Genomic DNA, 17793 nt, shown 5'->3' with positions numbered 1-17793 from the left:
GAAAATAAAAGTTATTACATAAAGATTCTCCCATTGTGCGTGGGTGGTCTGAATCAATAGTAAAAAGCTTTTTATTACTGCCTAGAAAGTGCTGCCCTCATTCCTGTTCTCTAGTTCTACTTAGTTGACTGACCTTTCTTCCTTAAGTCAATTTATTCACTCTGAGAAAAAAATCCCTTGCTTTCCAGCTCTCCTCTGCTTTCCCAAGGGCTGCATTATGGAACTGGATGTCTGATGGAGGTCGAGATTAGATCCACACCACTATTTTGTGTCTGTGAAAAGTTAGCAAAACTTTTGTGGCAGGCTAGGTAAGAGGGTGAATTTTATTTTTTTCCATTGACCTCTCTTCCATTTTGATATGTATTAATGAGAACTGTAGAACTCTCGGAACAGAACAAATCCATCCAAACCTTTGCACTAAGACATTTGACAAACTCTAACATGGCTTCTAGTAGTTTAAGGCTGTGTCCTGGAATGATCCCAGATCCGTTTAAAATGCCTGCCTGAGAAAGTTCATTGCTGCCAGGAGAGTTTACTGTTTGTTCGTGAGAGAGTGGCATGGACATATGTACACTACCAAATGTAAAAGCGATAGCTGGTGGGAAGCAGCTGCATCGTACAGGGAGATCAGCTCGGTGCTTTGGGACCACCTAGAAGGGTGGGATAGGGAGGGTGGGAGGGAGACACAAGAGGGAGGGGCTATGGGGATATATGTGTATGTATAGCTGATTCACTTTGTTACAAAGCAGAAACTAACACACCATTGTAAAGCAATTATACTCCAATAAAGATGTTAAAAAACAAAACAAAACACATACACAAAAACATAAAATAAAATAAAAATAAAATCCTCTCTCTGCCCTTTGAGGTGTAAAGCTACCACCTAAAACTTTCCTCAGGGTCCTGAGAGCCATCCCTGAAAGCAAACACTCAGGGAATTAGTTAGGGAGATAACCTGCCCTCTCCCAGTCCCCATGGGAGGGTAGGGCCCTAGCTTCAATGGGGCACAACCTTGCTTCAATACGCAACACTGTCTCCGGTCCAAAGGAAGAAGAAGCTTGTTTTTCTTCCGGAGAAGCACCAATGAACAAATACACATGGTCTAGTCGCGTGGATTAACCCTCTTAATACCACTCAGTGCCTTTCCCTTAGCACAGCCCAGCCTTTAAAAAGTCACTAGTCTTTTGTTTTGGGGAAGTTGAGTTCAGTTTATGCTGGGCCCTCTTCTCTGTTGTAATCGTATTACTGAAGGAAATCTGTCCTCACTGCTTTTTTTTTTTTTTAACATCTTTATTAGAGTATAGTTGCTTTACAATGCTGTGTTAATTGCTGCTGTATAACAAAGTGAATCAGCATATGTATACATATATCCCCATATCCCCTCCACCTTGTGTCTCCCTCCCACCCTCCCTATCCCACCCCTCTAGGTGGTCACAAAGCACCGAGCTGATCTCCCTGTGCTATGTGGCTGCTTCCCACTAGCTATCTATTTTACATTTGGTAGTGTATATATGTCCATGCCACTCTCTCACTTCATCTCAGCTTACCCTTCCCCATCCCTGTGTCCTCAAGTCCATTCTCTACATCTGCATCTTTATTCCTATCCTGCCCCTAGGTTCTTCAGAACCATTTTTTTTTTTTTTAGATTCCATATATATATGTGTTAGCATATGGTATTTGTTTTTCTCTTTCTGACTTAATTCACCCTGTAGGACAGACTCTAGGTCCATCCAACTCACTACAAATAACTCAGTTTCTTTTTATGGCTGAGGAATATTCCATTGTATATATGTGCCACATCTTCTTTATCCATTCATCTGTCTATGGACACTTAGGTCGCTTCCATGTCCTGGCCATTGTAAATAATGCTGCAATGAACATTGTGGTACATGACTCTTTTTGAATTATGGTTTTCTCAGGGTGTATGTCCAGTAGTGGCATTGCTGGGTGATATGGTAGTTCTCTTTTAAGTTTTTTAAGGAACCTCCATACTGTTCTCCATAGAGGCTGTATCAATTTACATTTAATGAGTGTCTGGTTTTATCTTTTACAACAGCCAGTTGTCTCTTCCACTCTTCTTGCTTTGAAGTCTTGTGAACAGATGGGTACCTCTCTAGTTTCTAGCAACGATAAATGTTTTTCCATATCTCATTAACTTGGGTATTACTGTGGAAATTGGCAAAGAGGAAACATTAAGCATTTAACATAGTATTTCAGTTCCAGAATTCTCCATAAGCTGTTACTTGCAATATAAGTGTACAGAATGGTGAAGGGGGCAGGGTAGCATAACAGAAGAGATCATGAGTTTTGCAGTAAGAGGGGACTTTGGTTTGCTTGCTTGCTTCAATATTTTTATTAGTTTCTTAAAACTGAGCAAGAGAGTAAAATTTCTATGTCTCAGTTTTGTCATTTGAAAATAGGACTAAACAACAAGGTCCTACAGTCTAGCACAGGGAACTGTATTCAATATCTTGTAATAAACCATAAGGAAAAGAATATGAAAAATATATATCTGAATCACTTTGCTGTACACCAGAAACTAACACAACGTTGTAAATCAACTATACTTAAAAAAGAAAATAGGAGTAATAGTGCCTATCTCATAGACTTGTTGGAAAACTGAGATTGTATGAGAAAACATGTGCAATGGATAGTACTTAGTTCATAGTCATTGTTGAATAAATAATTTTCTACTTTGTATTATAAATCTCTGACAAGCCCCAAAGAGATTTGTTTCCTCTCTCTGTTGTTACAACAGTGTACCTCCTTATGGTATCCTTCATGAACCTATCTGTGGGTTTCCTCTTTTACTCAATGAGCTTCTTCACAGGTATCATTTATCCTTTTATCCCCACCTCCTGTCAATTGAAAAGATGGGCATTTGATACATGTTTACTGAAAGAGCAGTACATGAATAAATGAATGAATGAACAGTTGTAACAAAGTGTTGGTGAACTCAAGGGATCAAAATTGTTTTAAGTTTACATAAGCCAAGTCAATTAATGATGTCCAGTTCGGTTGTGAGAATAATGAAAGCAGCATAAGACATTAATGGTTTCATTTTTCTTATGTTTGATCTGAAACAAAGATCTATCTATTGTGTTACCTTATAATTCTCTTAAGAATCATCAGTCTCAAAAACAGGATCTAAAGATACCAATGGGAAATTACCAGAGCATATTTTTCATTTCCTGCTTTTGGGTATCTGGTTGGACTGCTTAAGCTCAACTTGTTAAAGCCTAGTAAATGCCTCCCCCACATGACTTGACTCATAGGTCCTCTTTTGCCCACAGGCAGTTGTCTTCGGAGAAGAGGAGAAAGAGCTCTCATTTGCTGAGGCAACTCAGGAACTCAATCGAACAATGGAATTCCATTCTTCCATAGGAAATTTGGATGAAGATGGATATACTCAATTAGACTTCAGCTCTTGCAATATCATCAGGAAATCTGTGGTCTCAGAGAAAGGTATACTTTTTTCTTTCTGACTTCAACATTTACATTCTTATCAACTAAAACTGGAAGTGGAAAAAATTGGAGAGACTTGCGATTTGTCGGGCTTTTATTAATATATTGTAAAAGGTTTTCAGAAGTCACTGAAGGTAATTTGAATGTGCACTAAGACTTTTGGTAACCATTCAGTGACTAATCATTAGTAAAGTTGACCCTTGAACACATGGGTTTGAATGGCACAGGTCCACTTATACATGGATGTTTTTCAAAAGTAAATACTACAGTACTACACGATCTGCTGTTGGTTGAATCCATGGATTCCAAACTGTGGATATGAAAGAACTGAGATACAGAGGGCCAACTCCAAGTTATATGGGGATTTTTGACTTTGGGGAGGGACGGTGCCCCTAATCCCTGTGTCATTCAAGGGTCAACTGTGTTTAATTATTATGGTGATAGAAAATACTCACAATTTCTCTGTTCTATAGGGACAGACACTTCAAAAATAAGGAGTTGGTAATAAGTGTGATGAAATGCAAAGCTGAAAGAATTTCAATAGTAGTGACTTGTTTATTTGACAGAAAAGAGTAAATTGCAGAATGGAGGTCAAGGAAACAAAGAAGTGTATATGAACAACATCAGGATATTGGAGATAAGAATGAGAAGAATGAAAAGATGGAAAAAACAACTTGTGATTTTATGGAAAAGGCCAAAGGGAAGTCAGAAGTCATAGGGTTTAGAATCCTGAGTCTGTTTTTTTGTATGTGTGTGGTAATGAGATTGATTTGGAATTTTTTTAAACAAAAGGGAGTTCTTTGTATACCAGTGAAGAAATATATATGTATTAGACAAAAAGATCCCATTATCAGGACATGAGTCTTAGACATAACATAAAAGAGGTGAAATCTGGAGAAGGGCATTAAAAGATTTCTCTCTTCACTGAATGAGCACTTTAATCTCCTCTATGATTCCCCTATTTGACAATTCTCTGAAATACTCTTATTGCTTATTCTCCGTTTTTAAGTGGTGATAGTAATATAAAGCGAGTTTCCTGTTATCAAGAGATTATTCACAGGTTTTGAAGGCAGAATTTACTCTCTTCTGCTTTCTGTTTATTCCCATTGCACAATTATTTTCCTCTTGTCACTTATGCAATTCTTTTCTTGGGCAACCTGATGGGGAAGAGTGGAAAAACTAGATGATGCAAGAGGTAAGGAGGCATGTGTGTGTTTATAGATGTGTGTGGACAAATTGTGTTACCTATAATGTGTTAGTAGTCCCTAAACTAGGTACTTTTACATATGTTAACTTAATGCCCACAATAATCCTTTGATGTATTATTAACCTAATTTTTCACGAAGAGAAATGGAAAAACAGAGGAAGTAATTTGCCCAAGGACGTGCAAGAAATAAGTGAAAGGGGAAGATTACCCTTAGTAACCAGAATTATTTCTGCTACATTAAGCTATCTCTTCTAAGAATAGGTAGGATTTCTGGAATCCTGGTACTGTCAAGAACTATAGACATCAATGTGGAGCTGAAATTAGGAGTGCATAGATATCAAGTTTCAGAACCCGAAGAGGTATGCTAAAGGTGGAGAAAAATTCAGACTAATCCTAGATGAGTAGCTTATCTGGGTATCAGATTTTGATGAATTGTAGAATTGAAGTGCTCTGTGATCCATCATCCAATTTCTTTATTCAATTTCTGCTCCCTATGGCGCCTCAGGATTTTGTGCTGCATCCCCTCGTTGGCGTCCCATTGCTGTGACTTTGGGAATTTTATGCTTGGTAATGCTGGTGATAACTGTGGTCCTGTGTACCATGGGTGAGTATTGGTGGGAGAGATTAACAACAGATATTTAATAAGCATTTATACTGTTCCAGGCACTCTTTTAAGAGCGTAACATAATCTAATTGAATCTGTATATTGACCCTATTGAATTGGCGCTATTAGTTCTCATTTTATTTCTAGGGTCATAAACTAGTTATTGGTAGGACCATGATTAGAAATTTGGGTGATCTGTCTTAAAAACTCATACTCTTAACTGCATGCTCTCCTTGAATAGCTGGTTTCAAAGCTATGGAATTCCTAGGATAAGTTAATGAAAGTAAACCAGCGGAGGTAAAGAAGGAAGTACAATTGGTGCTTACCTTCCTAACGAAATAAATTCTCTAAAGAGACTATAAACTATTTTTTATGTCTCATGATTTAAGGAAATTGTTTTATACCTGATCTTTAATCTAAACTCCTTTGGATAATATCAGGAAACACCTGAGGCACTTATCAAATACTAACTAGTTATTTTATGACGGATGAATAAATTTCCATAGATTTTATTGTTCATGCATTCAAAATTGAATAAAGTATTATTGTACCTTCAAAGAGGCTATATGAAAGATTTCTTAAATAGGTAAGTGTTTATTGAGTACATTCTATGTTATAGGCACCAGGCAGGTTCTCAAGGGACTCTCATTTTTAAATAATAGAAGAAAGATAGAAGACTTATTACTCTTTCAAATCTATCATAGTACCAATTGACTGTATTCCATTTACCTCTCACTTTCCCCTCATACTCGTTCTCCATCTGCTTCATTTTTCTCTTTTGTATTAAACCTTCTTCATGGAAGTTATTTCTTTTTTCTATATATTTAATCTATCATCTATTATATCTATCTATCTATCTATCATCTAACTTTACCTCTCCATCAGCAATGTATTATCTATCACTAATCAAGTATGTAACCCTTTACATTCCAACAAAAATATGGGTTTGGGGATTTTAATTCTCAAACATAGCAAAATGACTTTTTCTTCTGTAACTACTATTGTTGTTAGTATATGAAGCTATCTGGAGATCCAGTTCAGGGAGCAACCTGTTGAAGAATAACAGCTTTCAATCAAGAAATAAAGAGAACCACAGTCAACCCACACAATCGTCTTTAGAAAGGAATATGGCTCCTACCAAGGCTCTCACGACCACAGGCAAGGCAGAATTAAAAGATTAATAAAGTCCTTGATTCAGAAGGGTTAATTATTGGTGCTAAGGTTTGGAGCAAGGGGTGAAGAAAGTACTTTTACGTGTGGTGATTGTGCATCCAAGGAAAGCCCACAGCAGTATTGTCCCAGTAAAATACGTCCCCTGTCATATATAAAGTGATGTCATAAATACCTTATGAACTTAGTTGAATCTCCAACTTAGTTGGATTTTTTTAAAATCAGTAACTAATTTATCACAGGCTATGTATTTAGGCTTATAGGCGATTGTATAATTTGATGTGAAGGAACAAAAAGTGTTCTCATCCCTTAGGGAATTGACATTTTAAAGTGATATAGTTAAAATAGGAAATAGGACATCAGAAAAGAAAAACAGATAGAAAAAGGAAAGAAGGGAAAGTGTTGCTAAGAATTAAACATTTACAAAAGAAATAAACCTAATAGATATGTTTCTGAAAACTCTGGTTAAATTTGTTTTTCTTTAATCATGCAAGTTCATTTATTTAATTACAATTTTATATACACTAAACTTCAATTTCTAATTGCATTATTATTGACTATGACAATATTTTGACTGCAATTTTCCATCTCTGGACACCTACCTTCTCACTATTTGTATCACATTACTCTATAATGTGAATGATTGCTCTTATACTTTTCTTATTTGGAAAATTGCATTCTGAAATGGATCTCACACTTGTAAAATAAGTTAACATGAAATTACTGTATGTCTCAGTGATTGATTTTGAATTGATTTATTAGTTATCATGGAGAAAAGGAGTTCTGGTCTGACTTTGAAGGAATGGAAGACAAGTCAAGAAGGAAAAGAGGGTTCACTGTCTAAAACACTGTTTATAGTCACTCAATTCATTTTTTAATTGTAAATGAATAAGGGGTTTTAATGTAGCCTCTTCTGTAAGGTTGTATCCATACAGTTTGAATTGAAAATGAAATCTATTAATGGTAATTCATTGATTATTTATTAAGTGTCCTTAGGATTCATGGTACTTGCACTGAAAGAGGGAATTGGTATAGTATGAATCTCATTGTATTTATCTTTTATTTCCAGGCGTTCTTTCTAGCTCTTGTCCCCCTAACTGGATCACACATCAGAATAGCTGTTATCTATTTAGCACATCATTAGATTCCTGGGATACAAGTAAAAGACGGTGCTTTCAACTGGGCTCTAATCTCCTGAAGATAGACAGCTTAAAAGAGTTGGTAAGTGTAGATTTCAGTTATAATTATCTGTGGTCTATACTGAACAGAAAAATAGAGGTAGGTTCCAGGTAATGATGATTTTCCCTAAAAGAAAGTCATTTTACATATTCTCCATAATTATAATAATAGCATACATTAAGTGAGTAAAGTGCATAATATATGCTTCTCTTTTTAATTAATTAATTAAAATATGAACACATTTTACTTTAAAATAAATCCTTTAAGCACAACTCCGAGTTGACTATAATAATCAGGCCACTACTCATTTTTGTGGGTTTGGATTTCAGGTTGTAAATGTGGCGGAGTGAAATAGAAAAATCTTCCCCTTGTTATCATAATTATCAAGAAAAACAGCAGCTATGATAATATACATTTATAAATCATTTACTCCTTGCAAGATACTAGGAAAGGCAAAGAGGTTTAAAAAGTAGGCTTGTTTTAGCAATGCTCAAATAATTTGTAAAAAAATAGAAACAACTCAGCTATTAAAAGTAAAATATCTTGTACTGGCAACAAATGCCATAGAAATTCAGAGAGAGATCCCTGCTGACATAAAAATTTCACAGAAAAAGTGCAACTTACTATGCATCTTGAATGACGGATAGAACTCCAATGAACTATGAGAAGGGGTTAATAGTCAGGAAACATTCTATACTACAAATCTAAACAATCTATAACTTCTATACTTACTTTTACTACTCCATTTTTTTGTTTCTATTCTGTCTTACCCAACAGTTATAGTTCACACAAAAATTAATGGAAGTAGATGTATGATTAAAAAAAGAGCATAGGACTGGAAGTCTGTCTGGCTTTTAGACCTTCCTGTAATTGCCGCTATGTTGTGCTATATTTGTCAACAATTCAAATATGATCTCTAACCCCCAGATTACTTATGCATAACTCATGCAGTGGGACTAAACTACTTTAAAATTGTCATCTAACTCTAAGAAGCATTTCTTGACAAAGGTCATGTAAATTTATATTTTCTATTAAAATTGTGGAGAAGATAGTGGCCTGTCATCCATGAACATTGCCTAGGATATTTTGTCTCCCTTGGATTTTGTCAGGTAGGTGGAATGCAGGCCGTACAATGTTGACATTAAGGATCTATTCTTTATTGGAAAATTAAACAATAACGACTCTGAAGAAATGAGATATGACTTTTGAGACACTCAAAGGCATTCAAGAATTGGCACTTCTGTCTAGGTTGATGCCAGTATATGTGTGCAACCCCCACCAAGGTGACTCAATCTCTGTTTCTCAAAATCTCTAAGAGTCTGTTTCTGTATCTTCTCTTTATCTCTATCATCTCTGTCTATCACACACTCTCTCTCTCCTTGACTTGTATTTGTATTTATGTTTCCTTACAGGAATTTATATCTAGGCAAGTGTCTTCCCAACCTGACCATTCATTTTGGATAGGGCTTTCTCGCCGTCAGACTGAAGAACAATGGCTCTGGGACGATGGTTCAATGTTGTTGTCTAACTTGTAAGTATCTGGAGAGACAAAGCTTCATACTCTTCCTCAGAGAGGTGAGAACATGTCAGGCAGTTAAGAATCTGATCTGTTGGCCATAATAAGAAAGAGAGAGAAAAAGATACATAGTGATGGGGAGAGAGAAAGAGTGAGCCAGGAAAAAAAAACAAACAAAAACAAGAGGGTAGAGGAGGACTTAAGAGTCACAAAGAGCTGAATGGCCATCTCGAGCTGTCAACACAAGTGCTCCCTCAGCTTTCTCACTAGGAGGGCATGTGTTTGAAGCTCCCCAGGAAGGAGCAATCACTGTGACTCAGTGTAAAACTGTGCTTAAGAGCAGTGCTTTGAAGTCAGTTCTCAGGTTGAGTCAATGACTGGCCCACTCATTGTGTGAAACTGGATGAGTTCCTTAATCTAACTGCACCCCTCTTTCTGCATCTGTAAATGAGAATAAAAATAGTACGCACCTCTTAGGATTTTGAGATAAAAGTAAAATCATTTAGCACAGCATCTTGCACATAGTAAATGTGTGATACATGCTATTGTTATTAATTTGAAAAGCAACTACATTTCACATTTTATAAAGCTCTTTTAGACATATGCACATTTGCATGATTATAAATTTTTCCTCATTGTATGTGTACGCACTAATATACACACGATGAAGAAGAATTTACATATGGAGACTTATTATGAGGAATAAGCTCACACATGATTATGAAGACTGAGAAATCCGACAATCTGCTGTCTGCAAGCTGGATAACCAGGAAATCATGTAGTGTATGAGCTTCAGTCCAAGTATGAAGGGCTTAAAACCAGGGGAGCCAATGGCGTAAAACCCAGTGCCAGAGCAGGAGAGGGTGAGATGAGATGAGATGTCGCCACTCACACAGTGAGGCAGGAAGAAAGGAACAAATTTCTGCTTATGCCTTTTTGTTCTATTTAGGCCCTCAATGGATTGGATGATGCCCAACCACATTGGGGAGTGAAGTCTAGTTTACTGAGTCTAGTTCACTGATTCAAATGACACACTAAAAAATAATGTTTGATCTGGCTGTGGCTAGTAAAGTTGACACACGAAATTAACTCTCACAAAGTGTTGAAGTCTTCCTCACTGCAGTTGTCATTCATTTTTTCTTTAATATCTGCAGAATATGAAATTATATTCCCCTTTTCAATTTCTATTATTGGTGTGTGTATGTGTATTTGCGTATGTGTGTGTGTGTGCTTTCTTCTTTCTTTTCTTTTCTTTTTTTAATCAATCTCATTGGGTGTAGTTTTCAAAGAAAGAACTTGTGGCTGTGTTGATTCTTTCTCCCTCTGTGTCTTTTTTTCTCTCTTATTTTCCCATTAATTTTGGTTTTCACCTTTATTATTTCTTTCCATTCAATTTCTTTGTGTTGATTTTGCTACTTTTTCTCTAACTTCTTGTGTGGACTCATGAAGTTCATCCTTTTTTTTCCTCAAAAAAAAAAGATGTACATTTAAGGCTATAATTTTAGTGTATTTTCATTTTCATTCAGTTCAAAATACTTTCTAATTTTCATTGTGAGTTGTTCTTTGGCCAATGAGTTACTTAGAAATGTATTTCTTAATTTAGAAATATCTGTGTGTTTATAGTTATCCTTTTGTTTTAGGTTTTAGCTTAATTCCATTGTGGTCAGAGAATACAGTGTGATTGCAGTTCTCTGGTTTTTGGGTTTTTGGGTTTTGTTTGTTTGTTTCTTTGGCCACACCATGCAGCTCAGCTTGCAGGATCTTAGTTCCCTGACCAGGGATTGAACCCAGGCCCTCAGCAGTGAAAATGCTGAGTCCTAACCACTGGACCACCAGGGATTTCGCAGTTCTCTTGTTTTTATTTGCTTCATCTTCCCATACTGAGAGAATTACAATAAAATCTTCCACAGTAATTCTACTCACAATTCTGTAAACATTTTTGTTGATGTGTTGAAGCCATATTATTAGGCACATATAGTTTAGAATTGTTATATCTTGCAGGCTCAGGCTCATTCAATGTACTTTTTCTTTCCTTTCTTTCCTCTTTTTTGAATTTTTTAAAATTGTTCCACCTTTTCTTATGTTAATTTAGAATTTACTTTTTAACTAATTTTAGCAGTTACTCTAGAGATTTCAACATATGGTCTTCATTCATCAAAGTCTAATGTTAATTGGCCTTTTCATGTTTTTTCCTAGGCACTATAAAATATTAGAGTATTTCTTAACTCTGTGTACTCCCTCCCCAAATTACATGCTATTATTTTTGTGTATGTTAACTCTGGCCCATATTTTCCCACATTTTAGTATCTCTAAAATTGGCATATGTCTTACAACTGCTGGTCTTTTATAATCATTGTCATCCTGCACTAAAATTGAGCTCTGTCAAATCTTAGCATTTGTTTCTGCCAGTCAAAGAGGAGCACCACAAACCTGAGACTACTTAAATTAAACACTCCACTAGGGGTTTTGTATATATATGTGTGTGTGTGTGTGTGTGTGTGTGTGTGTGTGTGTGTGTATACTGTTATCATGGGTTCAGACAGAAAAATTGTATGAGTAGCAGCTTGTGGCTCAACATCATAGGGGGTATAATTTTTTCCTCCCACCTTCCACCTGGTGGCAAGATTGAGAAACGCACTTTTCATTGTTACTCTTTTTTGTTTGGCAGTTTTATTTTTCATTTACTCCTGCACCAAAATAGTCCTTTGTTTTCCAGCTTCTGCAGGGTTTTCTGTTAAATTCCCATCTTGAAGGCATTTATTTCACAGAATTAAATAAATGGTACACCAATGGTTGATGGCATCTTGGATTCAATAAAAGTATAGCCCTAGAAAACAATATAGATTTATGCAGTCAGTTTATTAGATTTTCCCACATATTTACGGTTTTCATTGCTTCTTAATCCTCTCTGCCTCTCCTACCTTCCATTTTGAATCATTTTCTTAAATCTGAAGAATACTCTTTAGTATTTCCCTTAGAGTTGAAGTTTTAAGGTCAGATTTTCTGTGCTTGTCTAAAACTGTCTTTATTTCAACTTTTCTAAAAAATATTTTGAGTATAAAATTAGAAATTTGTAGGTTTTTTTCTTTCAGGCATTCAAAGATATTATTATAATGTATTCTATTTTTATTGTTGTTTTTGAAAAGTCAGCTATTTGAAAGTAATATATGTTTTAAATCTGATGTCTTTTTTCAGCTTTGAAAAGTTTTCAGCCACACTTGCTTCAGATGTTGCTTCCTTCCTGACTTTATTCCCTTCTTCTGGAATTCCAGTTAAATGTATTACAGACCCATTCACAATATCCTATATGTCTCATTTGCTTTTTCTTATATTTTTATCCTTTTTTCTGTAACCTATGTATTTATTTCTCACCTATCTTCCAGTGCTTATTTTTCCTCATCTGTAGCTAAACTGCCATTGAAAGCCTCAGTTAAACTTTTAATTTTGTTTGATGAATTTTTCAGTTTTACAATTTCTCAAATCTACCCAGTTACTATTTATAATTCCTAGCTTTCTTCTAACATTCTCAGTATTGTGTTTTAACTCCTAGAATACACTGTATAGTTGTTTTAACATTTGTGTTTGATAATACCAGTGTCATATACTCATTTGTATCTGTTTCTATTATCTTTTTCTTCTAATTTTTATTCATATTGATATGTCTGATTTTTTTTTGATAATGCACTTAACATTATCTCTTAAATGTTTGTAGAATTAATTTGAAGTTTACAGAGAAGCGTTTCATTTGCTTCTGGCAAGCACCATCAGATATGAATAGTACAAACTGAGTATTATCACATTTTGATTTTAATACCACTTAACTATTTCACTTCCACTAGCCAAAGCACTGAATTTATTAACAAAGAATCTTGACAAAATATATCTCCTACTTTCTATAGCCCTTTGTCTTGTGTTTTCTTTTCTGTTTTAAAAAATGACTAGTGGACTCTCTAAAGTCATAAGAGTAGGTCCAAATTAACATTTTGATATGTAACTACTCATTGGTGACAGTAATTTAATCTGGCTCTGTACATACTCCAAAATCTCTTAGAGGTCAAGAAAATTTTTTGGAGAAGATCACTGATCAGAATTCTCTCTGAGGCTGGATCAAAGTTGTTTCATGTCCTTAGTCTAGTTATTTCAATAGAAGAATCCTCTCAATCCTCTAACTCCAGGGCCAAGAAGAGATAGATGTACAGGATGAAAAGTACCAGACCATAGCTTTTACACTGAGGCTCAGTGATGCCCTTTGAGCTTGACTAAATAATTAACACTGCTCCTTTAGGAGATTAAAGAGCAAGTAGAACAGAGCCATGCTTCTATTTACCCATGGTAGTTCTCATAATCGTCTCTCATATTGCAATACAATGCAAACTTCAGGATGCATTAAAAATATAGGGTTGTTTGAACTGCCTTTAAATATTTTTTTTTAATTATTTATTTATTTATTTGTTTTTATTTATGGCTATGTTGGGTCTTCGTTTCTGTGCGAGGGCTTTCTCTAGTTGCGGCAAGCGGGGGCCACTCTTCATCGCGGTGCGCGGGCCTCTCACTATCGCGGCCTCTCCTGTTGTGGAGCACAGGCTCCAGACACGCAGGCTCAGTAATTGTGGCGCACGGGCCCAGTTGCTCTGCGGCATGTGGGATCTTCCCAGACCAGGGCTCGAACCCGTGTCCCCTGCATTGGCAGGCGGATTCTTAACCACTGCGCCACCAGGGAAGCCCATGAACTGCCTTTAAATGGCTTTGATATCAATGATTCTTCACTTAGTTCTAAATAACTTTTAGCAAGAACACTTCAACTTGGTCTACTCACTAAACATACCCAATAATATTTTCGCTAAACTGTTGCTTCATTTGATAAACATACTCCTAGGTAAAAGGTTAAAAGAGAAGTAAAGAACTGTCTATAGAATGTTAAATAGTTTTTCTTTTTTGTCAGTTTTATTTAATTTTATGCAACTAGTAGTATTTCTTAAAGTTTTTTTGAGTCATTTTTATGCCTTAGTAATGAAGGTTATTTTGTTACCACTGGAAACAAATAGAATCTAAATTCAAGTTTCCTTTCTCAATGATATGTACACTTCAGAAACTCTTTTCACCAATATCCTTACCAATTTATTTCAGCACTGTGGAGACAGTGGACAACATTCCTTATGTTTGTTCCATACAATTACCTTATTGTATTTTATTTTAACAGGTTTCAAATCAGAAGAACAGTTACCAAACAAGACTCATCTCACAGTTGTGTATGGATTCATGTGTCAGTCATTTACGACCAACTTTGTAGTAGGCCTTCATACAGTATTTGTGAGAAGAAGCTGTCAATATAACGGTGGGGATGTCGCCATGGAGGAGCAGAGAGAAATATGTAAGATAGTAAGGAGGGCAGAAAACAACATGTTTATGACCAAAAGCATCATAAAAAAATCATCCAATTCCATCTCTTCTTTTCTCAAATAGCCGAGAGAATATGTCTGCCATATCTCTAAGAGAATCTTGTATAATGTGAAATTGTAGGGAATCTGCTGTTATAAGAAAGCTTTCTCCTTTTTAAATACTATCAATCAAAAAAAGATCTGATAATGAATATAAAAAAGTAACCTGTCCTGTTGACAGAGGTCTTAACATTTTGTAATGCAAAACATGTTTTATTACTTTTTATGATTACTGTTTTGCAGTTTTCAGCAATTCCTCAGGAATTAATTACTGTAAAAAGGCATTACTGGAACGTAACTAAGTTCCCTCATATGAGGATTTGTCTCTTTCTTATTTTCTTTTAAACTTTCCCATTGGTGCTATTTATATTTCCAATGGGGATTTCCATATTACTGGAGAGGCATTTACAGCCTTCTTGTATTCATTAATATGTGAACAGAAATTGCATCACGTTCACTGGATTTTTCACTTTAAAATGGTTAATGTTATGCAAATTTCATTTTAATAAAAAATGTTAACTAAAGAAACTTTGGCCTTTAAATTATGTGCCATGTGTAATTAACACTATCTCTATTTGCCCTCTCCCCAAAAATGATGATGAATTTGGCCCTGGGGAGGAGGTAGTATAATAGGTAGTTTTGTGTTGAAGAATAGATTTTGGATCTTAAATATTTAAAAACCTAAGAGAAGAAGATAGAAATTTTTGGTGAGGTTGACTATTGTCTTTTAAGACACTAACTTGTGTTGTCACTGTCTGAAAAGAAATGTGGAAGGGCAAAGATAATTCAGGTTGAGAGTTAAATTAAGGCATAAAGTGGGATTTCGAAGCGATGCCATGCATTTAAATTTTGTTTTTGGTTTAATTGGGTCTCCTGTATCCTCCGAATGGAGTGGATGAGTTGAAGAAATCTTGATAGTCAGGGAAATAATTCTGTATGCTGACTGTCCAGCTGCACTTATCTAGACCAGACAGGTGAGGCAACGATAACCCATAACTTAAAGATAAAAGCGCGACTTTAACAAAAGTGATGGTGTAAAGTCAGAATGCTCTAGGCTGTCCAAGGCATACCATACCTCACTTGTCAATACACGTGTATACCGCAGCCAAAGTGGGAACGTGCATGGGAATGAACAGAAAACACCCACACTTTTCCAAGAGACAGAAAAGGGAAAATAGCTACTAGCTGACGTATGTCTAAAGGGCAAATTCAAGATGAGTAATGATCATGCTAGAGGAAACACTTACCTATTCAAGGGCCACCATCTCCTCTTGCCTGAGTTATTGCAATAATTTTCAAGGAAGTCTCCCAGCATCTACACTTGTCTTTCTACAGTCCATTTTCAAACGTAGCAGACTGATTCCATTAAATTTAAAACAAACCATGCCAGCTCTCTACTAAAACTCTCCTTGACTTCCCGCATATCTGAGTAAAAAAATAAATAAATAAATTGAAACAAAAACCAAAAGACCTTTACAACTGTCTACTCACCAAGACAATTGCTGGCCATTTACTCCTTCGAGCTAAGCTGCTTTTCTCCTCATGACTCATTCCATTTAGGATGATGGTTTCTCTATTGTTTCCAGCCACAGCTGGCATGCTTGCATCTCAGGGTCTTTGAGCTTCCCCGTCCCTTTACCTGAACTGTTCTTACCCTAGATACCTGCAGGACCTACTCTTTTACCTCTTTCAAGTCTTTGCCCAAGTATCACGTGTTAATGAGGCTGACTCTGACTACCTTATTTAAAAGTACCAGCCCACCTTCCTGTACATTCTTAACCTCCCTCACCCTCTGTATATTTCCATAACTCTTATCACAGTATAATATATTCTACTATTTACTTACTTATTACCTTTCTTGTATATCATCTGCCTTCTTCCATACAATGTAGGCACTAAAAGTACAGAGAGTTTTGTTTTCCACTGATGGATTTCAGAATCTGAGAATAGTGCCTGCAATAAAGTAGGTACCCCAAAAATATTTTTGTCATGGTTGAAAAAAATATTTAAGGACAAGTATTAAAAATGTTAATGTGGGTTGGTAAAAATTATCAAGGATCTACTTGAATAAAGCTTGAGAAATAACTCTAAGTGCTATTTCATTGGAATCATAATTATCAGCACCTCCTAAATTATAACACCTCAGCTGTGACAATTTCGACTATCCTATCTTCTTACTTCATGTTCATATGTGCTTCACTTACCTCTCTCCCTTGCAATTTTTTACTGCCTTCTCTCCTGTAACATTTTCTAATACATCAATCCAATGCAAATGACCAAATAGCTTTTGATATCCTACTTTTTATAGGGCATTATGCAGGAGAAAGGTCTCTTTAGATCTGTTTAATTTAAAATGATCTGATGAACAATGCACAGCTTGAGACACAGTGAATTCACAGTATATGCTTCCTGATCCATCTCTCCTAGGGCCTGGTTGCTCCAGCCCAAGCATCTTCCACGTTCTTTTGTGTTTAGTATGTTTGATTTAACCAAGCTATCTCCCAAAATACAGAAAAGCATTGGTAGAATAATGTAATTCTATTGTACTTATTTGGGAAAAATTTTTGGATATTATATAAAGCAATCTTCTGATTTCCCTCTCAGCTTTGGAAATTTAGGCAAAAAATTGTTACCTGGTTTTCTAAAGTCATAGGTAGTAATAATCCTAAAAGTCCTGACTTCCAGTAAAATATGTGATTGTTCATGATCATTGTGTACCAAATGTGTTGTATACAAAATGTTAAATTGAGTCCACATGATGTACGAAGAAAGATCATTGAATTGACTACCAGAGAGTATTTTTAAAGCTAATTCTGTCCCTAACCAGCTATGTGCCTTTAGAGCAATCACTTCATCCAGCTGGACTTCAATCTCCCTTTTTGTAAAATGAAAGAGTAGTATCAATTAGATATCCCCCAAAGGGCTCTCTTAGGCTGACATTCCGTGTATATGATGCTTTACACTGTGCCCTTGGAGAAAGGAAAAGCCTTGTCCTATAGTCTTTTCTCTTTTCACAAACGCACAGAGAGGTTAAACTTACTCTGAGTGACACAGTGAGTGTATGATGGGTAAGAACCGGGTGAGGTCCCTCTGAGTGGGCTTATTGCTCTGCAGAGTCTGAAGGAATCTTCCGCAATTGTAAACTCTTGCCACCTTTTACACTGCAGTTACACAGGAAGTAGTAACAAGTAAGCAAAAGAGAGCTGACAAGGGC

At 35.9% G+C, this 17793-nt stretch overlaps 2 protein-coding genes and 1 long non-coding RNA gene across 5 annotated transcripts in view; 2 read left to right on the top strand and 1 right to left on the bottom strand.

The window, feature by feature from the left end:
• The window catches only part of CLEC12A (C-type lectin domain family 12 member A), a 235537-nt gene that overhangs the window by 138023 nt on the left and 79721 nt on the right, over positions 1–17793 (top strand). The window lies entirely within an intron of this gene.
• Positions 868–17788, top strand: CLEC7A (C-type lectin domain containing 7A). 3 transcript variants are annotated; one of them, XM_082348887.1, is made up of 6 exons: positions 868–3465; positions 5178–5276; positions 6297–6434; positions 7516–7667; positions 9038–9156; positions 14342–17788. In XM_082348887.1, exons 1-6 carry the CDS (start codon positions 3363–3365, stop codon positions 14472–14474), a joined length of 744 nt encoding a protein of 247 aa, XP_082205013.1. In that variant the 5' UTR covers positions 868–3362; the 3' UTR covers positions 14475–17788. The 3 variants fall into 3 exon arrangements, with proteins under 3 accessions (XP_082205013.1, XP_082205012.1, XP_082205014.1); XM_082348886.1 differs by having other exon boundaries at positions 6288–6434; XM_082348888.1 differs by lacking the exon at positions 6297–6434.
• Positions 10570–14287, bottom strand: LOC309608623. The gene is made up of 2 exons (XR_014233013.1): positions 13876–14287; positions 10570–13554 (listed from the first exon to the last, which is right to left on the bottom strand). It is a non-coding gene; the product is annotated as an uncharacterized lncRNA (long non-coding RNA).

The sequence above is a fragment of the Balaenoptera borealis genome, assembly GCF_965194805.1.
Source record: "Balaenoptera borealis genome assembly, chromosome: 13".
NCBI lineage: Eukaryota > Metazoa > Chordata > Mammalia > Artiodactyla > Balaenopteridae > Balaenoptera > Balaenoptera borealis.
This window is presented reverse-complemented; position numbering and strand designations above follow the sequence as displayed.